The sequence below is a fragment of the Littorina saxatilis genome, linkage group LG13 (genome assembly GCF_037325665.1).
Source record: "Littorina saxatilis isolate snail1 linkage group LG13, US_GU_Lsax_2.0, whole genome shotgun sequence".
Lineage (NCBI taxonomy): Eukaryota > Metazoa > Mollusca > Gastropoda > Littorinimorpha > Littorinidae > Littorina > Littorina saxatilis.
Genome location: NC_090257.1, coordinates 24,137,297 through 24,165,278, shown reverse-complemented (window position 1 = coordinate 24,165,278; position 27,982 = coordinate 24,137,297). Strand labels below are relative to the sequence as shown.

Genomic DNA, 27,982 nt, shown 5'->3' with positions numbered 1-27,982 from the left:
CAAATCATCAGTCATATGCATGCGCATGCAACAAGAGAAACAAATAATCGGTTCAAACCTCCCAGCATTGCAATCAATCTCCAAATATATAGCTATTCTGATGAACACGTGGGGGAATTCGGGGGCTGTGATTGGATGGTCTCTTCCGATCATCAAAGCATAATGCGGCGGAAGTCGGCCATTTTACTCAATATCCAAAAGCATATTGAGAAAAATGGCCGACGCATGATTCCGGTTTACTCATGTGTACCACGGCGATGTTTCTATCGACAACAGCATACACTGACAACTTAAAAAGCTGTTTCAACAACTGGGGTGTTGTGATGTCGAATGCACTTGGAGTCAGTTTTTCTTCCAAAGTCAGAAAGCGTGTAGCGGTGTGCATGTCTGCGCGAACATGATGCGCGTAAGAAGTTTGTCTGCTATCAAAACCTGAGATCAACGCATCGACGCAAAAACTGTCATTTTGTAAGTTTGGAACAACAAATCAAGGTCATAACAGCTATATAATCGCTATTGTGTTTTCAGCGTAGCAATAGGGTCCGATATTTAGACTCGAACAAGTATAATGCGACTCGTCTTCGACTCGTCGGCATTATACTTGTCTCGTCTAAATATCGGACCCTATTGCTACGCTGAAAACACAATAGCTGTTAATGTGACCCTCCACCACGGAATGAGTCGCATGTCACCTTTGCATGATTTTCATATTTTTACATGTTCCTAAAGAGTGTTTTATGCTCTATCCAGTGGTGAAAACCGTTTTTAGAAAAGAGCGACAACTTTTCGAGTTATAAGCCTGTGACTAAGGTGACCCTCACACTGTTACCACAGTCCCCCCGGACTTATATTAAGCCTAGCGCAGAACCGCGCGAGGTGACATGCGACTCATTCCGTGGTGGAGGGTCACATATGTCCAATGGTATGTTTGTGATGAAAAACGGGAGAGAACAACCCCCCCCCCCCAAAAAAAAACACAAAAAAAAACAACCCAAAAAAACACTTTTGAACGAAGATTTGACTAGGTTTGGACAATTCAGTTTATCAACAGTCTAAGATACGAAACGGAGAAAAAAAAATGAAAACTGGACTCTGCCAATTTTTGGGATAAATCCAGTGTTCACCGTTTCTGTTTTATTACACTGTTCAAATCACACACACACACACACACACACACACACACACACACACACACACACACACACACACACACACACACACACACACACACACACACACACACACACACCTTAAATCGTACAAAATGTGTATACATTATTGTACCCAACTTTCAGATCAGAAACACCGGTTTTGAATGCGCATCATAAAGGTCAAACAGTATTGATGGCTTGAAAGTTTGATTACGTGTAAGTAAAAATGGACGGCATCCGCCTTTAAGCAACTGAAGATGATTTTTTCCCGTGAGGGATAACTGCAGTGTCTAGAGAGATGTATTAATAAATATTTATTGAAAACTGCAAGCTTATTATATGTGGTCGTTTTCCGCAATCAACTTTTATCCGGTGTTTGCAGATGAGTTCCCCGGATGCAAGTTAAACAAAAGATTATAAGCAGTCTTTTCATCAAATCATTTTACAAAAATTAGTACAGAAATCAATTAATAAATAAATAAATAAGTAAATGAATAAATAAATAAATAAATAAATAAATAAGTAAATGAATAAATAAATAAATAAATAATACCCACTTTGCATAAGAAGCAGACAGGCTATCGATATCTGCATGGTGAGTGTCGAATTGTAAGGATATCGTTATACATGTATCACGTAAAAGCCTTGACAGGGCTGTAGTGGTGTGCATGATACTTTACACTGACAGGAATTAAATGTAGCTTTGACGTTCGGCAGTTGGCTTGCATTTTTATAAATGTGACTCGCAAAATGTGCAAGTGACAGATATTTGACTTTCAAGAAAGCAAGACTACATCAGCGTTGGTCTAAAACTGTCATCTACAACTGCGACAGTTGTTTCCATCGCTTCACTAGAACAGCCTTTGCTGATGCAAGTAGCCATTTACGTGAAAGACACCATTAGACGGTGTTTACAAACAACTCCGTCGATTTTTGGCAACAGACAAACTCCGGAAATAAATCTGTCGGGCTTGTATGGGTTGTGAAAGAGTGAATACCCTTGTTTTTATTGAGTGAAGCTTTCCCACGTGACATTATAGGCCAGTCACTTTAGCGAGGGATGTGTCTGAAACACGTGGAGAAGGAGCACGTCTGGAAAGTTTGCCTCCATAAAAGCAAGAATATTCACTCTTTACACACCCAACAGAACTATTTTCGGAGTCCGTCTATTGCCAAACATCGCACAACAGAAACACATTTAAAAAAATTCATTTTAACACTACATACAAACACGCTCCGAGTTTATCCCGTAAAAGCCACTACCACAATGGCACTTGTGCGCTCGCACAACAGCAACAGTAGGCAGTTATGACGACGAAAGATACACACATGTTCGCACAACAGTACAACATATTTGATTTTAAAACTAGTTCCACACAAAGACGACTCCTTTAATTTGTTCCACTATTAATCGCTATTGCTGTAGCTTCTGTATGTGTACGTGCTCTGTGAACTCAATGAGGTCAGTTGGTGTGAAGGTCACGCCGGACACAGACTCTCACGTAAGGGAAACCCTTCGTCATCCTTTAAAATCAACACAACAGAACTACAAGTCCATTGCGTTCATCAACCACTACTCTTGCTTCTGTTAAACGCGCGAAACAAAAATCCCCTTCAAGTCAGAGATAGTTGTACACTTCAAGAACACGGTCGTAGTGCTCACACACATAAAAGGAAACGCTCTTTCTCCTCTTAAAATCAAAACAAGACAACACGCACGAGCTCTTTTAATCATGGATAAAGAAGGACCTCTTTATCTATGCTTTAACCAACAGCTACTGTCGTTGTGTCTGCTGTGACACGTGCATTGCGTTCTCACCGTAGACACGGCTGTTTCCATTTCTTAAAATATCAAAAACACTACGATGATAAATGTTTTGTTAACGCCCTCGATCACGGTTACACCATTAGGGGCATCAGGGCTCCCCACGGACGACTGTCATTTCATTTCCTTTTATTTCATTACTTTATTGTCCCATCGCTGGGAAATTCGGGTCGCTTCCTCCCAGTGGAAAGCTAGCAGCAACGGAGTCGCGCTACCCAGGTGTCTGCGTGTTTAGGTGTATTCAGCCACCTGCACTTATGGCAGAATGACCAAGGTCTTTTACGTGCCATTGTGATGACACGGGGGTGGGACATGGCTTCCGTCTCTGGGTCTGCACATAAAGTTGACCCGTGTCCGTCCCTGCCCGAATTCGAACCTGCGACCTTCCGATCACAAGTCCAGTGCTCTACCAACTGAGCTACCAGGCCCCCAGAGGGTCCCGGGCTCCCCACTTACAATTTTTTAGAGGGTCCATGGACCCAACTGCAGAATGTTAGAGGGTTCCAAGGGTCCAAAAGCCGAGAAGTCCAGGTGTACTTATACAGTATTGTGGTCACGCATAGTGTGCTTTAAACAAAAGCTGACGATTGCAGTCTGAAAAAGTATCTAGGGTACGCACGATAAAGGAAATTTAGTGCGTTCCAGGACCCGCTCTTTTAACGGTTAGTGCGTCCCGGGACCCCCCTCAATAAATTTCAAGTACGTGATTTTGGCTTCTAGTGCGTATAGGACGCAGGGACGCGCACTATGGGGAGCCATGGGCATGTTCCCGTAAAACACCACGCACAATACGAGCCCTTTTTAAATCAACAGCTGATAACGCTGTAAATGATGCGAGATGCTCTCACCTAAGTCAAGGGATGTCCAGTCAAGATGAAAGATACCACTGTTTCATTTTCTAAAATCAAAACAAAACACAAATATTAGCCCCTTTTAATATACAGCTAAAACCGCCTGCCGCGCGCTGTTCTCACCGAACACTGGCTGTCCGCTCAAGTTTAATGACACACATTTTCAATCTTCTAAAATCAAAACAAAACACAAAACACGAGCTTCTTTCAATTAACAACTACTGCGGTCTCATTGAAGACACATAGTTTTGAATCTTAAAATCAAAACAACACACAAAACACGAGCTCTTTTTTCATCAACGGCTACTACCGTTGTGTCTGTTGAAAGCTGTTGTCACCAAAGTCATTGGTTGTACAGTGTTGCACGGTCAAGTTGTTGAAAGACACAACTTTTTCACCTCTTAAAAATCAAATCAACACACACATATTAGCCCCTTTTAAAGCCACAGTGACTACCGATGTGACTGCTGCACGCTGTTCTCATCGAAGTCACTGGTTGTACGCTTTAAGATGAAAGACACAACTTTTTCATCTCTTTAAGTAAAAAACAACACACATAATATGAGCCCATTTCAAACAACAGGTACTGCGTTATCATTGAAGACACACGTTTTTCACCTCATTAAAAAAGAAAACACAAAACAGGAGCCCATTTCAATCAACAGGTACTGGATTCTCATTGTAGACGCATGTTTTGTTTTTCAACTCTTCAAAAAACACAAAACATGAGCCCATTACAATCAACAGGTTATGCGTTCTCATTGTAGACGCATGTTTTGTTTTTCAACTTAAAAAACCAAAACAAAAGTAAAACCACACAAAACATTAGCCCCTTTAAATCAACAGGTACGTCCTGCATTCTCATTGAAAACGCATGTTTTGTTTTTCAACTCTTAAAAAAAACCACAAGACACAAAACACGAGCCCATTTCAATCAACAATTACTGCATTCTAACTTGCAGATGCATATATTTTTTTTTACTTCATAAAATATCAAAGCAAGACACAAAACACGAGCCCATTTCAATCAACCGTTACTGCGTCACATTCACACTGCAGGCGCATGATTTGTTTGCAAAACAAGACACACAACACGAGGCCCTTTCAATAAACAGGTACTGCATTCTAACTTGCACAACGCATGTTTTTTTCACTTCATAAAAATTCAAAGCAAGACACAAAACACCAGCCCATTTCAATCAACAGGTACAGCGTTATCATTGAAGACGCAAGTATTTTTTGCATCAACAGCTACCACCGTTTTGACTGCTGAACGCGAGCAAGGCCGCCTCGTTGGGATCACCAGGAATGCACGTGACACACACTGACTCTTCATTCTCCACCATTGTGGTTCGCTGTGTCAGCATGATCGGGGAGCCGTCGCTTCTCTCTGTGCACCCCGAGCCCCCCTTCCCCTTACACCTGCGACTGTTGGGGGAGAAACACCTGTGCAGGTACTTGGAGATGAAGACGGCTCGGAAGCGTTCCCCGCACAGCAGGTAAATGAGGCAGTTGGTGGAGAAATTGAAGTAGAGCAAAATCTCGAACACCCGTTGTAGGATAAAGTCGGAATAGGAAGGCGGACCTTTCCCCAGGACGTATACCTGCAAAAGACAAGATTACTAACAGTTACTGTTATCGGATTGAATATGGACGAACTTGTAACATAGCAAAATCTCGAACACCCGTTGTAAGATAAGGCCTGAATACGAAGGTGGACCCTTCCCCAGAACGTATACCTGCAAAAGACAAGATTAATAACAGTAACTGTTATCGGATTGAATATGGACGAATTTGTTACAGAACACAGTAGGCAAGCAGGAATGTGTTCACGACTGATGTACACCTGAAAAGGACGAGGTGAATAAATGTTATTTAATGAAATAATTATGGACAAGCACGAAGTTTTAACATTTTCATTGCATTTTCTAATTTTCATTACTTTATTAACAGACGAGAATACGTCGTAGGATCAAGTCGGAATAAGAGAGCAGGAACTTGCCCAAGACCAAAGGATGTAGTCCTGTGGGGTTACCCCCATGGAAATTCGGGTCGCTTTCTCACTTGGGAAAGCGAGCTGCCACACAGTACCGACGGTGCTACCCAATTGTTACACCCCCGGTATAGGGGTGTGTATAGGTTTCACTCGATGTGTTTGTGTTCGCAAGTAGATCTCAAGAATGAACGGACCGATCGTCACCAAACTTGGTGAACAGGTTCTATACATTCCTGAGACGGTCCTTACAAATGAGACGGACCAGTCAAACACACGGTTAGGGAGTTATTGGTGGATTAAAATTATACAAGGCCTGGTATAGACGGACACCCCCGTTGGTCAAAGGGAAATAACCATTCTCACTGCCACCAACTGAGAAGGTTATTTCCCTTTGACGGGGGTGTAGTTCCTATCGGAGGAATTTCTTGTTTGTCTTTTTCCTGCATGCGTGTTACCTATACGACACTTGTAAAAGGACAAGACAAATAATTGTTATAAAATGTAATAAGATTCAAGGACGAATGTGTTTGCAACTAACCGCATGGAATGACATACAAGGCGTTTCAAAACTAAAATAACCAGACAACCAACCAAGCAACCAATTCTGGAGCACGAATAGGCTTCCTTCGATCACATTAATACATGAACACTAGTTTTGACCTGTCCTATTTCTCTGTCGGAAAAACAAAAAATTCTGCACCTGCGTGCAGTTTCGTGGATGAAATCACTTTCCTCAGAAAGCAGATTATTTCTTTAAAAAGTAGTGTAAAAAGCTTAGGATAAAATTACGGAAATACAAAAGAAAAGAAAAAGACGAAATGTATGTAATTTCTTAAAGAGCAGTTAAGAGCATGATTATTTTAAGGACAGTCTTAATTTTCGTGAGGACACACGTTTGTTATTTATGAATGCCAACGTAATGCCTAAAATGTTCTTTATGTGAATCTTCATTTAGAACGAAAGTGGGTTAAGTGGTATGCCGCCTGTGATTCCGAGGAAAATAAATCTTGCAAAGGAAACGACCCGGAATTGAAATCAGATTTGCCTTTTTTTTTAATTTCTTATTTTTTTAATTTTATCTTGTCCTCGACAGATGTCAAGAAAGGAAAATGCACATTCTGTGTGTGTGTGTGTGTGTGTGTGTGTGTGTGTGTGTGTGTGTGTGTGTGTGTGTGTGTGTGTGTGTGCGTGTGTGTGTGTATGTGTGTCTCTGTGTGTGTGTGTGTGTGTGTGTGTGTGTGTGTGTGTGAGAGGTGGTCGCCAGGGCCGTTTCGAATGAACAACCTTCTTTTCTTCCTGCAGTGTTATATTTCTTGCTTTGTTTTCTGCCATCTGTTTTCGATCACCATGGACCTGGTTTTCGTGTTCTTTCAATGAGAAGAGCTAACAAGGAAAATCCACATGACATTTTCGGAAAGTCTGGAAAATGATCGCTTTTACAGTTCAACATTCCTTCCCTTTGCTTTGATTTTTTCATTTACTTTATTTTTTTCAGAGTTCACACTCCCTCCGTTTAGTCGATCGCTTTTTTTTCATCCTGATGTTATGATTTATGATTTGTTTTTATCAGTTTTTGGAGGAGTAAAGAAATAAAATCCACACTAAATCTTTGGCGTACCGAAAAAAAGGATCGCTTTGATTGTACAACCTTCTTCTCTTTCTTGCTGTGACTTCTTTTCTTACTTTATTATTCAGAGTTCACATTTTCTGTTCAGTAAATCACATTCTCTCTCTCTCTCTCTCTCTCTCTCTCTCTCTCTCTCTCTCTCTCTCTCTCTCTCTCTCTCTCTCTCTCTTTCTCTTTCTCTCTCTCTCTCTCTCTCTCTCTCTCCCTCTCTCTCTCTCTCTCTCTCTCTGTTGTTTCTATATTCTCAATATAAAGAAAAGTAAATTCTACACTAAATCTCCGTTACTCCAATAAAAAGTTGTTGGCTCTTACGACAAGGTCATATTTTCCACTTCCTCCCAAACTCTACTGACAGCTTTCTGCACGGAATGGCAATTTTGTGCTCAATAATAGTAATTCCCTAGCTGACACCCATCGCAATCCGCGAAATAAATAGAGCAAAAAACGAACACCTCCCACTCCTCTCAGAAAGAAGCAAGGCTCTGGATGTTGGCAGTAGTCTTCAAGCTGAAAAATGTGACCCTCCACCACGGAATGAGTCGCATGTCATCTTTGCATGATTTTCATTTGTTACATTTTCCTAAAGAGTATTTTATGCTCTATCCAGTGGTAAAAACCGTTTTAGAAAAGAGAGAAAACTTTTCGAGTTAAAAGCCTGTGACTAAGGTGACCCTCACACCTTTACCACAGTCCCCCCGGACTTATATTAAGCCTAGCGCAGAACCGCCCGAGGTGACATGCGACTCATTTCGTGGTGGAGGGTCACAAATACTCTTATCCCATACAAATAACTATTCGTCGTAATGGCTTGAGAATTACAGGCCGATGTGAATGCGTGATATATTGTGTAAAAATTTCCATCTCACACGGCAAAAATTAATAAATTATGTAAAGCGCTTAGAGAACGTCAAGCGCTATATACATCTCCCATATAAATAAATAAATAAAAAGCCCTGGTCGTATTCGGGGTGGTTTGACATGACACCACGACGGAGTGCACAAAACGATCGCACCCCCCTCTCCCCCCCCCCCCCCCAGTAATATGGTAATATGTAAAGCGCTTAGAGAACGTCAAGCGCTATATAAATCTCCCATATAAATAAATAAATAAAAAGCCCTGGTCGTATTCGGGGTGGTTTAACATGACACCACGACGGATTGCACAAAACGATCGCACCCCCCCCTCCCCTCAAAAAAACAAAAAACAACAAAACAAAAACACCCAACAACAACAACAACAACAAAACAAACACCACACACACACAAACACCAGACACAAACCGACCTGCATGTGTTAAAGCGGAAGTTATAATGCTCTCGCCCCGTGTAAGAGCCTGAACGAATCTGAGGTCACATACATGATAGTTTACTCTCTAACAGTTCGGCGCACTATCTCGTATCTGACCAGGCTTTTACATGCGATCTGTTCAACCGTAACCCTAATCTGTCTTACCCTAACCCCTAACCCTAACATCCATCCACTTGGTCAAATACCCAAATCAACCACCCTGACTGCCTGCTGTGGTGAGCTGGAATTTCTTGATGAATTGATTTCTTAAAAAGCGACTAGTGCCTTTTACACAATTAATTTATCAAAACAAAATGTCCACTGTGCACATAGAGCACCAAGACTGCTGTTTGTTTGTTTGTTTGTTTGTTTGTTTGTTTGTTTGTTTGTTTGTTTGTTTGTTTAACGCCCAGCCGACCACGAAGGGCCATATCAGGGCGGTGCTGCTTTGACATATAACGTGCGCCACACATAAGACAGAAGTCACAGAACAGGCTTCATGTCTCACCCAGTCACATTATTCTGACACCGGACCAACCAGTCCTAGCAGTAACCCCATAATGCCAGACGCCATGCGGAGCAGCCACTAGATTGCAAATTTTAAAGTCTTAGGTATGACCCGGCCGGGGTTCGAACCCACGACCTCCCGACCACTAGGCCAGCCGTGCCGGTTACCAAGACTGCTCATTTTTGGTTACCGACCAAACGGAGGGACGGTCTTAACCCATGTAAACGCCTGGTCAGATCCCAGACGGTGAGCAGTGCTGTTTACACGGGAAGAAAAATGCCTTAAAGGCACAGTAAGCCTCCCGTAAACCATCACAGATACTGTCAGGCTTTTACACACAGTACAAACTCCCTTTCATTCAAACACTCACCGCTTGAGAACATCCTAGGTGCCCTCCGTAAAGAGCGAGCAATTTTCAAAGAATTCATTTTTGCGTGGTTTATCTTACCCCTGAGCCATCGTGAACCCTTGTGATCCAGTTTCCTTTTTTCACAATGTAGTCGTCAGTTTGTAATTTGAATACGACTCGCTGTAAGCTTATCTGCAATAGCACGTTATTATGTACCTCTGAATCTATACAAAACAAACGGCTGTGATTCACAAGAACTCTAGCGATGGCTTTTGACTGTTCAGAGGAACTAACGATAGGCATAAACCGTCGTCTGCTACGAGAACCACGACCTTGCATTACCCTGCTTCCGGGATTTTCTTTTTTCAAACTTTAAAAACTTCGAATTGTACTGATCTTGTCTTGATGAAAAAAGAATTATTTTATGATTTAAGAATGTTTGTGTAAGAAGCTGTCAATGTATTATTTAGACTTTAAAAGTTAGCTTTAGCGCCAAAAGCGCACTACAGTCCGATTTTGAGAGGAGACAATCCGCAAAATTAATTCTTTGAAAATTGCTCGCTCTTTACGTAGGGCACCTAGGATGTTCCCGTTCGGTGAGCGTTCAAATGGAAGGGTGTTTGTACTGTGTGTAAAAGCCTGACGGTATCTGTGATGGTTTACGGGAGGCGTACTGTGCCTTTAACAACCGAGCAAAGCTAAGCCAACCTGTACTAGTTTATTTCTTTTATATTTATGCTTATTTCTTTTATGTTTATGTTACCGTTCATATAAGCTTTATGCTTGAGTTCGGATCCCTTATGCCTTATATTATAATTATGTCACGATACTAAAACTGAACACAGTTTTGTTTCAACCAAAGAGGGTGCCTTTGACAACCGTGCCAAGCTAAACCTACCTGTATGAGCATCTTGAGGCGGATGCTGTGGATAGGGAGGTTGAGGGCGAGGAAGATGATGGAGATGACGAAGAGGAAGGTCGTCATCTTGCCCTCCGGTGTCAGCCTCTTCTTCTGCTTCCGCCCCTGTGACACCGTCGACGACGATGAGGAGGTCGACCTCAGGCGCTTCTTCCTCTCGAACGACTCCATGGACTTGAAGACGATGGCCATGATGAGGAAGAACATGATGATGGTGGGCACGATCAAGGTCAAGGCCGTGTCGATGAAGGTGGTCGCCATGACGATGGTCTGGAACTGCTGCAGGGCGGTGCAGTGCCGCCCGTTGGTGTCCTCCATCACTCCGGTGGTCCACAGCGGGAAGTTGTAGAAGAGGCAGGTGGTGACGGTGATCCCCAGCACCACGCGCTTGGCCATCACCACGTTGCAGTACCTCTGCACCAGGCGGGGCTGTGTGAAGCGGATGAAGTTCTCCGCCGTGATGCTGACCACGAACCACACCGACATGCAGCCGCACACGTAGGTGAGGAAGACGGTCACTTGGCACACCCCCGGGGTGGTGAACAGGGGCACTCGCAGGCGGTACAGCCACACCACGAACAGAGACACCAGGAACCCGATGTCGTTGATGGACTTGGACGCCAGGTGGAAGCAGCAGGATGTCTTGTTGAGGCCGGGGCTTAGGAAGGTCCCGGCGGCCAGGATGTTGCCGAAGATGCCCAGGACGCAGATGATGGGCATGAGAACGGTCTGCAGACGTCGCATGATGATGTAGGCCGGACTCTCGTCCGGGTCGAACATGTGCCCCGTCATCTCGGAGTCGTTCCCGGACTGCTGTGACGTCACGAAGTTGACGGCGGGGGTGGCGGTGCCGAGGCTGCTGAAGTTGACATGCTGCATCAGTGCGTACTCCATCTGATGAATACAGAAAGAAAATTGTGATTCGGTTTCGAAGGGTGAACGTGAAAATCCTTCTAAAATGGGTATATATCATTGACATCAGTGCATACTCCATCTGAGGAATACAGAAAACAAGAAGAGCAAACGCTCGATCGAGTCACTTTCGCAGTTCTGAATATTATATGAGGCAATTTTTCCTTCAAGACATACCTGTGACCTTGAAAAAGGTCAAAGGTCACCAAAGCAGACGTCAAAGTGTAGAGGTCACTGGGAGTCACGTTCACATAAAATTTGAGCCCGGTCACTTTTATAGTTTCCGAGAAAAGCCCAACGTTAAGTTGTGTGTTGCCGAACAGAAAAGGCTAGTTATCTCCCTTGTTTTTCTGATAACGTTCGTAAAAGGCTACAGATGTAAATACTTTGATGTAAAGAATAATCCTACAAAGTTTCAATCACATCCGATGAACTTTGTCAAAGATATAAAATGTCTAATTTTTCCTTTGACGCTGACCTGTGACCTTGAAAAAGGTCAAAGGTCAACGAAACCATCGTTAAAGTGTAGAGGTCATTGGAGGTCACGACTAAACAAAATATGAGCCCGATCGCTTTGATAGTTTCCGAGAAAAGTCCAACGTTAAGGTGGTGTCTACGGACGGCCGGCCGGCCGGACGGCCGGCCGGACAGACTAACACTGACCGATTACATAGAGTCACATTTTCTCAAGTGACTCAAAAATTGTGATTCGGGTTTGAAGGATGTACGTGAAAATCCTTCTAAAGCGGGTATATATCATTAACGTGCTGCAAAGACCTACACAAAATGGACTGGGTGGCCGAGTGGTAACGCACTTGCGCTCGGAATCGAGAGGTTGCGTGTTCGACTCTGGGTCAGGCCGCTATTTTCTCCCCCCTTTCCTAACCTAGGTGGTGGGTTCAAGTGCTAGTCTTTCGGATGAGACGAAAAACCGAGGTCCCTTCGTGTACACTATATTGGGTGTGCACGTTAAAGATCCCACGATTGACAAAAGGGTCTTTCCTGGCAAAATTGTATAGGCATAGATAAAAATGTCCATCAAAATACCCGTGTGACTTGGAATAAAGGCCGTGAAAGGTAAAGTTTCGCCTAACAGGCTTGAGGTTTGCTGGTCGATGTGAATGCGTTATATATTGTGTGTAAAAAATGTTTGTTTGTCTGTCTGTCTGTAAAAAAATTCCATTTCACACGGCAGAAATTAGTATGTAAAGCGCGGAGAGCACGGTTAATTGTGGTTCGCGCTATATAAGCTCACCATAATAATAATAAATAATAATAAAAAATTCAGTTTCTTTGTGTTCAAGACAATAAGGGACAAAGAGAGTACCCCTTGAAGCTTTTAGGATGACGTATATTTGGGAAACTAGGTCATACATGTCACATTATGAGACTAATGCGAACGTGTCTTAATTTACCTAGAAAGACGTAAGCTGTGTCATCCCATGAAACTGTTTTATCTGAAGATGTGTCATCCCTAGAAACAATTTTATCCGTAGAAGATGTGTCATCCCTAGAAACAATTTTATCCGTAGAAGCTGTGTCAACCCAGGAGACTGTTCACACTTTCATTGTTCCTATTCCATCAGACCACTCTTGTCTCTCAGTTCATACTCTTGTTTTGCTCGAGCAGCATGACAGGGAAGTTGAGAACATGTCGGAAACTGAAGACCTTCCTGACTCAGTATCTGACTTAGAGTCACCAAGTGTTATGAACAGTAGGCTCGCAAAAATAACAGAGGCGCAGAAAAGAACAAAAGAAGGCCAGCTTCAACAAGCGGAGCGAATGCTCAAAAGGAGCAGGACTTGCTTAATGAGTGCCGACAAAGGTGACAATGTGATGATCCCCATCCCACTTGTTGACAGAGGTAAAGGTGACCCTAGAAACCTGATAGGGGTCATTATAGACAGAAACACTAGTGACGACCTTTATAAGATTGCTGTAAGAAATGGCCTCCTGAAAGGTCGCTTCTCGAGAAATCAAATCGATGTTTCAAAAGAAAGGTTTCTCACAGAGGACTCTGTTGACTTGACCAAGGCAATCTCAGTGAGACAAGCAGTTATTGCAGAGTCGCTAGGGGGTGGACAGGGGTTCGTAAAATGCAATTGTTCGATGAGTGCAAAGAGATGCGCAACAAACAGGTGCAAATGCCACAAGAACAAAGTACTCTGTAACAGCAGATGCCATGGCAGTTTAATCTGCAAAAACAAACACTAGGCAAACATTTCTTAATACATGATTAGATTGCGTGAAAGTCAAAACACACGCACGTCTTTTCCACCACCACATCATTTTATGTATTCGTCTAAGATTTAATTTCATACTCTTTTGATGTTTTAAAACTATATAACTATTTTCCACCACCACATCATTTTATGTGTTCGTCTAAGATTTTATTTCATACTCTTTTGATGTTTTAAAACTATATAACTATTTTCCACCACCACATCATTTTATGTATTCGTCTAAGATTTTATTTCATACTCTAATGATGTTTTAAAACTATATATTGAATATGTATGGATTATATGAATAAATTGTGTTGTCATCATTTTCACGAGTTTTCATTCACAAACACCTGGGAAATAAATCTCATGTTCCTCATGCAATAAATCGATAAATAACAAAAAAGCTGGTCTGTCAACAAGCCAACAAACATACAGGTAATACATGTATTGACTGTCGCTTATTTTTAGTTAATTCATGTATTAACTGAAATTTTCAGATAATACATGTATTGACTAGTGGCCACAGTTAATTCATGTATTAACTAAAATAGTTTAGTTAATGCACGTATTCCCTGGTTTCACAGATTAACTGTAACATATATAAGAATCAGTTACTTTAAGTTCAATACTAGGGACGAAGACAGTACCCCTTGAAGCTTTATTGATGACGCCTAGTTGGAAAACTAGGCTATGCCACATACGAGACTAATGCCATCGTGTCTGTCTTGATTGAAAAGACTATCGGATGTTCCCTGAAGGCCGACAAACGTCATGATGTCAGACAAGAAAGAGGTACAACAAAAAAGGGCGGGAGGGGGGGGGGGGAGGGTGAAGATGGTGTGTGTAGGGGGAGGGGGGGTTTACACAAATGACAGATAAAATTCTATGAAATGAAAGAGAGAGAGGGAGGGGAGAGATAGTGGAGAGCGAGAGAGAGAGAGAGAGACAGAGACAGAGACAGAAACAGAGACAGACAGAGACAGAAAGAGACAATGACAATGACAATGACAATTCTTTATTTAACGAGGGTAGTAGATTAAGCAGTGGTCTGCTTTTTTACATCCAGCCCTCGCCCTAAAGAGGGACTAACTACAAAAATGAAATAAAAATACAAGATAAAAAATAGAAAATAGAAAACTAAAATTCTACATTTTAACAGATAACTAAAGTGAAAACACATTATACATATGTACACAAAATGCATTGCACTGAGGTAAATTGTGAGTTGATTGATGTAAATTAAGTGGTATAGTGCAGCTTGCACTTTCTCAACATCATGCTCTAATCCATACATTACATTTTAAAGAAAATCAATCAAACAAGCAAGACATTGCTAAGATCATCAAGAGAGAGAGAGAGAGAGAGAGAGAGAGACACACACACACGCACACACTCCACACAGACAGACATACAGAGAGACTGAGAGACCCACAGACCATAGACAGACCGTCCGAGAGAGACACACAGACAGACAGACAGAAAGACACACACACACACACACACACACACACACACACACACACACACACACACACTAACACACACGTAGAGGGACAGACAGAGGCATAGCTAATGTATGGGCATGAAAGCAATAAAGACAGTGAAGTGGATAAAAAAAGACAAAAGAGAAACACCTCATATATGGAAGTGTATACTATAGCGAGATAATAGCATCCTTAATCATGCCGTATATTCGGCTATACCGAGAGCGCACCCCTCATCGCTGAAGAAAAGCATTCCCGCCAACATCACGGTTAGTGTCCTTCATTCAAAGCAAACTCTGTCTCTTTCAAACTACCTACAGCCTTTAGTTATGGTTGTGTGGATGACGGGCGCTGTGGCGTGGTGGTAAGACGTCGGCCTCTTAATCGGAAGGTCGAGTGTTCGAATCCTGGCCGCGGCCGCCTGGTGGGCTAAGTGTGGAGATTTTTCCGATCTCCCAGGTCAACTTATGTGCAGACCTGCTAGTGAGTTAACCCCCTTCGTGTGTACACGCAAGCACAAGACCAAGTGCGCACGGAAAAGATCCTGTAATCCATGTCAGAGTTCGGTGGGTTATAGAAACACGAAAATACCCAGCATGCTTCCTCCGAAAGCGGCGTATGGCTGCCTAAATCGCGGGGTAAAAACGGTCATACACGTAAAATTCCACTCGTGCAAAAACATGAGTGTACGTGGGAGTTTCAGCCCACGAACGCAGAAGACGAAGAAGAAGGTTGTGTGGATGAATAAGGTATGTATCTGGTATATGTGTTGTTGTCAGCGAGAATTATACACGTAAATGAACAAACGAACCGATTTGGTGTAGATCCGTCCATATTTTAACATGTTCGTCCTCTTTCATCTCGTTCGACACGCCTCCTTGTCGATAAAAGGACTGCTAAGCTTAACTATTATGTTCATTGATGTGTCTCGCGCAGATATGTGAAATGTCACTGTTTAAACCAGTCTGGAAATTGCTACAATTCAAAACGAAATGAAGCCATCAAAACTGTGTGGTATCGCGCCTCCGCAACGCCTGGATCGGAATAAAATTGCCCCGGTGTTGGAGACTATACACAGCATCACGATCATCGATTGAGCGAAAGAGTCCGGATGCGGAGGCGCACGCTCGATATAGCCTGTGTTCCGAACACAGACAAACAGTCTAGAGAGGAATGATTCTAGACACAGGCAATTGGAGAAGGGCAAGAACAACTACAAGACTTGTCCGCTCAAAAAAGACTACGGTAACAGAAATAAGGCCATTGTCCATTCGGCTCCTTCGCACGATGATGCGTTTGATCCTTTGTGTCTATGTCACCAGTCCCAGACGTCTCGTCGCCACGTTGTCGGCTTTTTACAACCTTGATGTTAATCGGTTCTGTACTTTAAGAGGAGGGTATTATTCAACAGTTCTATGAAGGATGGATGATAATACTTTGTGGACGGATGCATGTGTTTGATTAAAACTAATAAAAGCCCCACAATAATGTTCTTGGCAACTTAAAAATACAATCATAAAAAACTATAAAATAAAAAAAATAGAAGATTATAATTGTCACGATTTAGTGACATGGATCGAGAAAGTGTCACTCTGTGGGGTGCCTTCTCTTGGCCAATTGCGATAGAAAGCGCCTATACTTTCTGTCAACGGCTGGGTTTTAGCTGACAGACCATAGCGATCACGGGTATTTCGTGTCGCACGGATTTCACGTGGGTGATTTCTGCTGTCAGGGCAAAACTGGCGATAGCTGAACTTGGAATGTGACAAGGTGAGTCACGTGTTTTTGTCAAGGTTGTCTGTTTCAATCAATCAATGACGCTTATATCGCGCATATTCCGTGGGTACAGTTCTAGGCGCTCTGCAGTGATGCCGTGTGAGATGAAATTTTATACGGCCAGTAGATTGCAGCCATTTCGGCGCATATTTACCTTTCACGGCCTATTATTCCAAGTCACACGGGTATAGGTAGACAATTATTAACTGTGCCTAAGCAATTTTTGCCAGGAAAGACCCTTTTGTCAATCGTGGGATCTTTAACGTGCACACCCAATGTAGTGTACACGGGGGGGAGGGTTCGGTCACCGAAGAGAGTCTGCACACAAAGTTGACTCTGAAATAAATTTCCGCCGAACCTGGGATCGAACTCACGCTGACAGCGGCCAACTGAATACAAATCCAGCGCGCTACCAACTGAGCTATATCCCCGCCCAGTTTGAGACATGTTAACTGGACACTCGAAACTCAGCAGCGAGAGAGAAGCGTCGGTGTCTTAATTCTCCTACAAGTTTGATGGTCTTCAACACGTTTAAATACTTCACCGTATATCAACGTGCCATGCTGCCTGCCAGTAGGGCTTAAAAGGAACTACAAGGACAGACCACCTTCTCCCTGTATTCATGTTTGCTGACATTCGGGGCGTCAAGGTTTCTCCGCTGTGCGTTTTCACCGCATTAAGGATTCAGTGCGAGAGGAGGATGGCGGTATTTCTGTGACGAACAGAAGTCATTCAAAAGGAAGCGGATTCGCTTAAAAGAGAGAGCTACCTACATAAGGCTGTTGAGGTAATAAATCATTATTTAACGCTGTTGACGAGTCTGTGTTTGTGGAATGAAATACTCTCTGTTGTTCTTTCCAGGTAGCGCATAATTTGCTCTTTGTGACGCTAAAATACTAATCTGTATATGGTTTTTGCAGATATGGAGAGAAGGAAGGAAAATAGCTGATTTGTTGTTGTAAAAGTCCGTTTGTGCAGGCCCACGTGCTCGATGAAATATGTCAGGGTGACATGTTTAAAGGTGGTGTGTGAGGGGTAGCATGACATGTTTAGTGCACCGATGCTTTTTGTTGCAGCCTTCGGTTACCTGCTGTTTTCTACGGCCAACGTATGCTACTACGTGCTATGCTGAGCGGGATGCTATAACCAGGTCGTCCGCGGCATCGATGTAACCTGCTAACCTGCTGTACTGGTGATTTGCTGTCGCTGTCGCCGTCCTAAAAGCTACAACACTACTTTTTCTGGTAGACTACGGGAGGACCTTCAGCGACTGAGTGAGGCGCCTGATGTCTCCACTGTTCCCTGCTTCGTTGCCACGCTAACCGGCACTACATTCAACGGAGCAGTTGTGGAGACTACAGACTAATTACGGGCCGCCCACTCAGTGGCAAAAAGCTAAGTTGCACCATGTCTTTTGCACCCTTCTTACCACCAAGTCATCTGTATTAATGATTATACTCGAGTGGTGACGACGTGGGGTGTGTGACACCTGCATATAACCAGCACTTTAAGGCAGACAGCTATATTTCCTAACTATACACGGGATCAGCGTGTTATTATTATTTTCTGTACTTTAACTGGCATTTTTGTCAGTGACCACTTGTTTTTACGTTTTGAACGTAACAAGAACATCTTTTGGAGTGAAGTCTCGAGGGAGGTGGCGTGATATTACATAAACAGGCGTCTGAAACTTATACTTTTGTTGATTCTATCTATTTGTATGACTGCGAGAGTGGATCGTGGTGTGGTTAGTTAGTTAGAAGTAACTAACCGTTCATAATCACCTTATTGTGATATTGAAACGTGACAATATAATACTGCATGGAAACGTTATATTATGGACCATTTTTGATTAAACATGTTTTGGGTCTCCTAGTTTAGTGTCGAGTTTAAATGCCTTCTCCGTCTACAAGCCATCCTTTGAGTTGAATTTTATCACACTAGATAAATCGATATTTAATAACGATAACTCAGACCACCGTCACCATCTCTCTCTCTCTCTCTCTCTCTCTCTCTCTCTCTCTCTCTCTCTCTCTCTCTCTCTCTCTCTCTCTCTCTCTCTCTCTCTCTCTCTCTTCTCTGTTCACAAACCTTAACCCTTAGAAATGTGTGTTAAATGTATGTATATTGTACTAGATGAATACCCTGCTTCGCCGGGAAGAAGCTTCGCCGGGTGAGTGGCGCACCGTACGCGATTGACGTCACACGAAGGAAGGGAGATAAACGCGCAAAACACTGGAGAAGATAAGGAAGAGTTACTGGGAATGGATGTACAAAAAAACCATAAAAACCAAAATCGGTTCAGCGCTGCGCGCTGAGAGCACGTGTTGAAAATTGTCATCGACCAGATTGTGTCCGGGGTCTACTTGAATATGCCCACCAAATGTGAAGCAGATCCATCGAGAACTTTGGCCGTGCATCGCGAACCCACAGACAGACACACACAAGCCGTAAATAGATATAGATGTATTTATGTATCAATGAATATTTGTAAACATATGCATGTACACATTTTTTTTTTTTAAGGAGTGTGTGCCTGAACTGTTTTAGACACTGTTTTAGGCAGGGCAAACCGTCACTTAATAGCGGCTACTTTGTCATCGTGACTCCAAGCTTACGCCTCCTCGTCCGTGTTCCTTCCTCTCATTAATCTTCTTCTCTCGTTTCCTCTTGCTCTCCTTTTTCTGTTACTTTTATACTCACAGAGACCCGTCGGTCGGTCAGTAAGTCTAGCGGTCAGTCAGTTACGCTATCTCTCCCCGTCTGTCTCTATCTCTCTCTCTCTCTCTCTCTATCTCTTTCTCTCTATCTATCTTTATCTCTATCTATCTTTTTCTCTCTCTCTCCGTCTCTCTCTTTCTCTTTCTCTCTCTCTCCCTCTCTTCCTCTCCGTCTCCTTCCCCCTCTCTCTCTCTCTCCTTCTCTCCGTCTCCCTCCCTCTCTTTCTCTCTCTCTCCGTCTCTCTTTCTCTCTCTCCCTCTCAGTCTCTCTCTCTCTCTCTCTCTCTCTCTCTCGGTCTCTCCCGCCCTCTCTTTCTCTATCTCTCTTTCAATCAATCAATCAATATGAGGCTTACATCGCGCGTATTCCGTGGGTACAGTTCTAAGCGCAGGGATTTTGTATTTGTTTTTTTAATGCAATTTATATCGCGCACATATTCAAGGCGTAGGGATTTATTGATGCCGTGTGAGATGGAATATTTTTACACAATACATCACGCATTCACATCGGCAAGCAGATCGCAGCCATTTCGGCGCATATCCTACTTTTCACGGCCTTTCTCCCTACCTCCCCCATCCCCCTTTCTCCCCCTCTCTCTCCCCCCTTGCTCTCATTTTCTTGCTCTGGCTCTCTTCCTCCCTCCCTCCCTCCTCCTCCCTCTTTCTCTTTTCGGCTTTCTACTGTCATCGGGTGGCCGAGTGGTAACGCACTTGCGCTCGGAAGCGAGAGGTTGCGAGTTCGACCCTGGGTCAGGGCGTTAGCAATTTTCTCCCCCCTTTCCTAACCTAGGTGGTGGGTTCAAGTGCTAGTCTTTCGGATGAGACGAAAAACCGAGGTCCCTTCGTGTACACTACATTGGGGTGTGCACGTTAAAGATCCCACGATTGACAAAAGGGTCTTTCCTGGCAAAATTGTATAGGCATAGATAAAAATGTCCACCAAAATACCCGTGTGACTTGGGATAACAGGCCGTGAAAAGTAGGATATATATGCGCCGAAATGGCTGCGATCTGCTGGTCGATGTGAATGCGTGATGTATTGTGTAAAAAAAATTCCATCTCACACGGCATAAATAGATCCCTGCGCCTTGAGTCCGAGTCTGGAGATACGCGCGCGATATAAGACTTCATATAACATATAACAATCTCTTTTCTTTTGAGAAAGGTGCAAAAATGGGAAGTGCTGACAAGAGAAATTCATATCTTTATTGAAGGAACACAATACTGGGTCAGGATTCCCATTACAACAATGCTGACAGTGGGTTAAAGAGACATCCTTACTCATTTTACCCATCGTAGCAGCAACCAAAGATCTGCCTAGGCTTTTACGTGGGCATCTTTCAAATTTAGCTTACACATAAATTCAACGGCCTGGCCATTTTCTGTGGAAAGATGTATTTTTTGTTTCATCTATTTTGTTACAGACCACAATGTGCTCACGTGCGAGTGTCAGTGTCTGTCTGTAAGAGAGAGAGAGAGAGAGAGAAAGAGAAAGAGAGAGTGTGTGTGTGTGTGTGTGTGTGTGTGTGTGTGTGTGTGTGTGTGTGTGTGTGTGTGTGTGTGTGTGTGTGTGTGTCTGTCTGCCTGTATGTGCGTGTGTGAGTGTAGAGCGATTCAGACTAAACGACTGGACCGATCTTTATGAAATTTGACATGAGAGTTCGTGGGAATGATGATTTTTTCGATAAATACCTTTGATGACGTCATATCCGGCTTTTTGTAATAGTTGAGGCGGCACTGTCACACCCTCATTTTTCAATCAAATTGATTGAAATTTTGGCACAGCAATCTTCGACGAAGGCCGGACTTTGGTATTGCATTTCAACCTGGCGGCTTAAAAACTAATGAATGAGTTTGGTCATTAAAAATCGGAAACTTGTAATTAAAATTATTTTTTTATTAAACGATCCAAAAATAATTTAATCTTATTTTTAGTCATTGTCTGATTCTAAAAACATATACATATATTATATTTGGATTACAAACAAGCTCTGAAAATTAAAAATATGAAAATTATGATTAAAATTAATTTTCCGAAATCGATTTAAAAACAATTTCAGCGTATTCCTTGTCGGTCCCAAATTCCAAAAACATATAGATATGATATGTTTGGAAGGGCGGGGATGTAGCACAGTCGGTAGCGCGCTGGATTTGTATCCAGTTGGCCGCTGTCAGCGTGAGTTCGTCCCCACGTTCGGCGAGAGATTTCTCAGAGTCAACTTTGTGTGCAGACTCTCCTCGGTGTCCGAACACCCCCGTGTGTACACGCAAGCACAAGACCAAGTGCGCACGAAAAAGATCCTGTAATCCATGTCAGAGTTCGGTGGGTTATAGAAACACGGAAATACCCAGCATGCTTCCTCCGAAAACGGCGTATGGCTGCCTAAATGGCGGGGTAAAAAACGGTCATACACGTAAAATTCCACTCGTGCAAAAAACACGAGTGTACGTGGGAGTTTCAGCCCACGAACGCAGAAGAACAGAAGAAGATATGTTTGGATTAAAAACAAACTCAGAAAGCTAAAAAGAATAGACATACAGAAAAGCGTGTTATCCTGCTCAGCGCGACCACTACCGCATTATTCTGCATGGCTTGTCGATTTCACTGCCTTTGCCACGAGCGGTGGACTGACGAAACTACGAGTATGTGGTCTTGGTGAAAAAAGCAGTGCGTTCAGTTTCATTCTGTGAGTTCCACAGCTTGACTAAATGTCGTTATTTCGCCTTACGCACTTATTTTTACCACTCTACGTCACTCTTTTCTTCTGTTGAAGGGGTGGCTTGTTGATTGGGAACAAGCATAACGGGGAGTGGGAGAGAGGTAGGGGGAGTTGTTAATGAGTGTGTGTGTGTGTGTGTGTGTGCGTGTGTGTTTGTGTGTGTGTGTGTGTGTGTGTGTGTGTGTATGGGCGAGGGGGGGGGGGGGGTACTTATATTGATTTAAAGCCAAACAATCGTCACCAGAAGATCGATGGTAGAAGGCCACAGAGCTAAATTTAGTGTTGCCATCACGAGAAACTATAGAGCTACATCTGCCGCGCGCCGATGTTGGCCTTTAATCTTCAGACCCTGGCCTGCCTTCTACCTGGTTTAGCCATTTCCCGGTGTAGCATCCCGTTTAGTCCCCCCTCTGAAAAGGGCCTCTGGGGGACTTTTCAGAGCTAAAAAGGGCCCTCGGGGGACTTTTTCAGCTCTAAAAAGGTCCGCCTTTACCGATCTTCAAGCCTCGTTTTAGATTGGCCCCCCTACAGCAATGTTGGCTGTGTTTAGGGTAGCGTTTCCAGACTGGAATTTTCTCCCCAAAATATTTTTCGCCGCAGTCTCTGTTTTGAGTTTCGTCCAACTTTTGCACCAGAGAGGAGATCGTGTTTCACGCATTATTGCTGGATGTACAGATTAAAAGTCTCCCAAAGTTCTGCAGAGGTCGGTTTGGGTTTTGGATAGATTACAATACACACGAGAAGAGCTAAAGAATAAGCGTTTGAGCGTTCTATTTTTCAAAAATGAATGCTGTGTTTTTGGTTTAAACATAAGTTTATTTTAACAAGGGTTACAATCATGACATGTATACAAAGTTCACAGAAACAGCAACAAGCTAGAAGCTTATAGTGGTGTTCCTGCATGACAGTACAACATAAGGCGGTAACGGGTGAAAAATTTGTCTCAATAAACCAAATCTATTAATAACGTAATGAACGTTGCATAATGATTATAAAGAAAGACAGTAAAGGAAGGAAGGAGGGAAAGAAGATGAATAAAAGAAGAGGGATGGGTAGGAGATGTGCAGAAGTTAAAGTTGTTGTCCGGCTTGTAGAGCATTTATTCTGACTTGCCCAAAGCGGCCTGAACGTTCAATGAACGAGTGTACGGTGGAAAAAAATTTCCTGTTCAAATCTAAAGAATACTGTCTGTCTCCGTTTAAAAGGTGGGGGAGGTGAATTGTGTGATTAGGGAGGGTATGTATAGTTTCTTGACGTACTTCGCGATAATTTGGACAATCGAATATGAAGTGTTGTACGGATTCGGACGGGAATCCACAGTCACAAGATGCATCTGTAGCAACGTGACGTCTCACTAGATCGTTATTGAGATCACTTATATATAACCTGAGCTTACAGTGAATTATTTGTGACATGCGATCTCCAGAATAAAAATAACACGGCGGACTTAAATCGTTTTTTGACAAAAAGTGCTTAAATTCACTTAGGGAATCACTAAGTTTTATATAGTCTGGTAAAGAATTCCAGAGTTGTGTAGTAGATGGGAGAAATGAGTTTCTATATAATTCAGTTTTAAACGATGGAACTTTCCTGTCTAGAGGTCTGCGCCGGTGATATGGGTTATTAGTTGATATCAATGGTGGCAATATCGCTAGTAAGTAGTTTGGCACCTTGCGGTGAACGATCTTGTGAAATAATATCAATTTATGACGTTTTCGCCTCTCTAGTAATGAAATAAAGCCTGACTCATCGTACAATTTTTGATGGCTTGTACCGCGGACTGCTCCAACAATTGTTCGAATTGCATCTAAGTGAATACTTTCGAGCTCGGTGGCTAACTCCTTTGGGCAGTTGTCCCAGAGAACATCAGCATAATCAAAATGTGGCAATATGAAGGATTTATACATTGTTTCTAAAGCTTTTCTGCCTAGTCTATATTTATAAGATCGTAAGCAAGCTACTAGCGTACGGCATTTTGCTATAACAGATTTAATATGTAACTCCCACTTACCGTTATTCTGAATAATAATACCAAGATGTTTATGACTTTCAGTTTCTTGTAAAATTGTGCCACCGAAGTTTAAAGGGATGTAATCTGGATTCCTTTTCCTGCTTATATTCAGAAGTTTTGTTTTACTTTGATTAAATTTAACTTTCCACTGACTAGCCCACTGGTCGATTTTTTCAAGATCCGAGTTAAAAATATCTGTTCGCATCTGAGAATTTTCCAGGCTTAAATACATACTTGTATCGTCAGCAAACAGCAAATGCTGTGTTTTTAAGTCTTTTGAAACTGTGTATATTGTTGAATGGACGGTGTGTTAAATAATTTGTTTACGCTATGCAATGCGTTTTAGCCCCGTACGGCACGGAATGTTCACGTGTTTACTAAATTACAGATTTGACTTCCTGAATCGAATGGTTTTAATCTGCTTCGACGAATGCGTACCCATCAGGACTACTTAATGCGTGCCCATCAGGACTAAATAAAATATGACGACGAACGGAAATCGGGACTCATGAAACAAGAGAGTGGAAGAGGAACACCGCTCGCCGGTTAAAATTCATTTATTTAATAACCTTTTCATTATTTGTGCCTTGACCTTTTAAAGGTCCAATTCGCTTGAAAACTTTCCCAAAATACCTCCTGAGATTGAATGGATTTAATTTAACTAGAATTCCTTCTTATTTTTTTAAACCATAATTTGAGTATTTTTTTCAGTCAATGGTCAATATTTTTAATCTTACGCTCTAGGCGTATTTTGATATTGTTTTCTAAATGAGGAATGGCTATGAGATGTACTACGTAAAAGTGATTGTTAAATTTTGAGTGAAAATGTTGATCATTATTGAAATACCTTATAAACTGTTTCCAATGCCAGAGTCCTTCAATGTTTTACATAAATCGTGAATTTTTCTTTTGCATTTTTCATAGGACAAGAGTATTACTTTGAAGTTATTTCTTCCAAACCCTGCAGGTAAAACGGCGTTATTGCAAATGGGATGAAGCAGAGTTTTGTGTGTGTGACGGCTTGAAAAACAAAGAGCTGTATTCGTTGTTGAAATGTGCCATACTGACCTCAATTAATTTGGTGGGTAAAACATTTCACCGCCTGATAATCACTCCTCGTGATTCCGTCACTACATGGAGTTCATTTTCCAATTTTGATATTTTCAAACAAAGACAGTTGAAATAGAACATGAAAAAAGCGGGTACAAGCACTAAGTAAGAGAGAGAGAGAGAGAGAGACAGAGAGAGAGACAGAGAGAGAGAGAGAGACAGAGAGAGAAAGAGAGAGAGACAGAGAGAGAGACAGAGAGAGAGACAGAGACAGAGACAGAGAGAGAGACAGAGACAGAGAGAGACAGAGAGAGAGACAGAGAGAGAGACAGAGAGAGAGAGAGAGAGAGAGAGAGAGAGAGAGACAGAGCCAGAGAGAGACCGAGAGAGACCGAGAGAGAGACAGACAGAGAGACAGACACAGACAGACAGAGAGAGACAGAGATAGAGAAAGAAACAGACAGAAAAGAGGGGAAGGGGGGGGGGGTAGAGAGACAAACACAGATTCAGAAAGAGATACTGCATCGTACGTCAAGGTGTAAGCAAAAACCGATAGATGCACTTTAGTTAATTACAAAAGCTTAGTTTCACACGTGAGCAGAACAATAAACGGGTCGAAAAAGGAAAGGTGGACCTTGACGACGTCAACAAGTTATACAGAATGTAAAAGAAAACAAATAGTCCATTACTTCAGGCACTTGCACGCACTGCATGGATGGGAACATTCTCCTCAAAAAAAGAACACAAAGAGAACTAATAGGTCAAACTACCCCAGCTGCCTGCACGGTTTGCGTCAAAGTATACACTCTCACCAGAAACTAATGACGTAAAAAAATGTGCATTTACAACCAAATGTGACGTCAGCGATCAGAAAGAATAACCCAATGTCAATTTATTTAATTGTTTTAAGTTTATTTAGCTGACCTAAATTCATCGGTGGCTCAGGCATCCTTGTTCTAAAACGAGCATTCAGCTTCAAGGAATTTGATGATTACGATATCAAGCGATTACAATTCAAGGAAATAAATGATTGCGTTTGAAAGTAATGTTTAATTTCAAATGCGACTTGGAAAAGTCAAACAAAAATAAGTCATAAGGATTGACGTCATCCGTGTCTGGGCTGGCCGAAACCCGTCCACCGAGACTAGTTCCGTGTCACGGACTAACACGCCAGCAGCGAGGATTTGAGTGCGATATGCATAAAACAAATACATGTATGTTTTTTTTTAAAGGTCAAACATAACAAGCCTATATAGTTTTGGAGTTGGGATATAATACTGCATACCACAACAAAATTTTGTCTGCAAGCTATTTTAAAAATGTCTTTGGTTTGTTTTACACATTTTTCACAAAGAGAAAACGATCCGGAGACCACGAATGCAACGCAGGTTTCGAATTGTTGAGTAGGCAAAGTCTGCAAAAGTAATCACAAGCAACAAACAAACAAACAAACAAACACGCGGAAACGAGAAGAACAGAAACAGAAGGGAAAAAAGTATTTAAGAGAAAAAAAGGACATATTACACCAAAGGAACACAAACAGCTCCTCGGTGAATAAAACACAACAAAAAGTCTGCAAAAGTAATCACAAACAACAAACAAACAAATAAACACACAGAAACCAAAAGAACAGTTACAAAAAGAACACAAATCTTCAAGAGAAAATGGACATTTTACACCAAAGGACCAGAAACAACTCCTCGGTGAATAAAACACAACAAAAAGTCTCCAAAAAAGCAGATACAAAAAAGACATAATCGTTACACCAAAGGAACAGAAACTATTCCTTGGTGAATTAAACGCAAACAAGTGCACATACAAGCACTCCGAGGTAGAGCGACCAAGTCCACTGACGCGTAATTCGATAGAAAAGAGCGCTGTGGTGTGGCGTTGGATGTGGCGTCGGCTATCAAACGTCGAACAATGTCAAACGCGTTATTCAATTCTCCTTAGAACGGGCATGTAACGAGAATTCAAAAAAATCCACAGAAAGAAAAAACATATGCATGGGAAAAAACAACAAATAAACGAACCAACACAAAATTATGCCAAACAAACGACACACACACACACACACACACACACACACACACACACAAACACACACACGCACGCACACACACACACACACACACACACACACACACATAGTTAGTACAATCAAAATACAAGTTATTCAATTGAAAACAAGACAGACCTTATTCAAGTGAAATCCACAAGAAAACCAAGAAGAAGAAGAAGAAGAAAATGAGAGAGAGAGAGAGAGAGAGAGAGAGAGAGAGAGAGAGAGAGAGAGAGAGAGAGAGAGAGAGAGAGAGAGAGAGAGTGACACACAGAAAGTGAGACATACAGAAAGATAGACTGAGACAGAAAGTGAAAAAGAGAGACAGAGACAGATAAAAGCAGAGAGAGACAGAGAGTGTCTGGTTTGCAATAATTTTTAAAAAGTCAACACGTACATATAAACAACAGAACAGACAACAACATGACAAATCTGTATTTTTCGAGGGTGACAAGAATAAGCATAGATATGCTTTTTTGCAACATAACATAAGGAGAAAGGAAAAAC

The 27,982-nt window shown here is 42.3% G+C and overlaps 1 protein-coding gene and 1 long non-coding RNA gene across 2 annotated transcripts in view; both read right to left on the bottom strand.

Moving 5' to 3' along the window:
- Positions 1 to 27,982, bottom strand: part of LOC138945328 (uncharacterized) — a 355,816-nt gene that overhangs the window by 4,637 nt on the left and 323,197 nt on the right. The gene's annotated exons all lie outside the window — the stretch shown is intronic.
- On the bottom strand, positions 1,009 to 11,404 carry LOC138945327 (N-arachidonyl glycine receptor-like). The gene is made up of 2 exons (XM_070316750.1): positions 10,494 to 11,404; positions 1,009 to 5,431 (listed from the first exon to the last, which is right to left on the bottom strand). Exons 1-2 carry the CDS (start codon positions 11,391 to 11,393, stop codon positions 5,072 to 5,074), a joined length of 1,260 nt encoding a protein of 419 aa, XP_070172851.1. The 5' UTR covers positions 11,394 to 11,404; the 3' UTR covers positions 1,009 to 5,071.

What these genes read in the sequence shown, in the direction of transcription:
- LOC138945327 (XM_070316750.1), bottom strand. Translation starts at nt 11,393, where the DNA reads ATGCAGCATGTCAACTTCAGCAGCCTCGGCACCGCCACCCCCGCCGTC. An exon ending in GCCTCAAGATGCTCATACAG is followed by an intron (nt 5,432 to 10,493) that starts GTAGGTTTAGCT and finishes TGTCTTTTGCAG; the next exon opens with GTATACGTCCTGGGGAAAGG.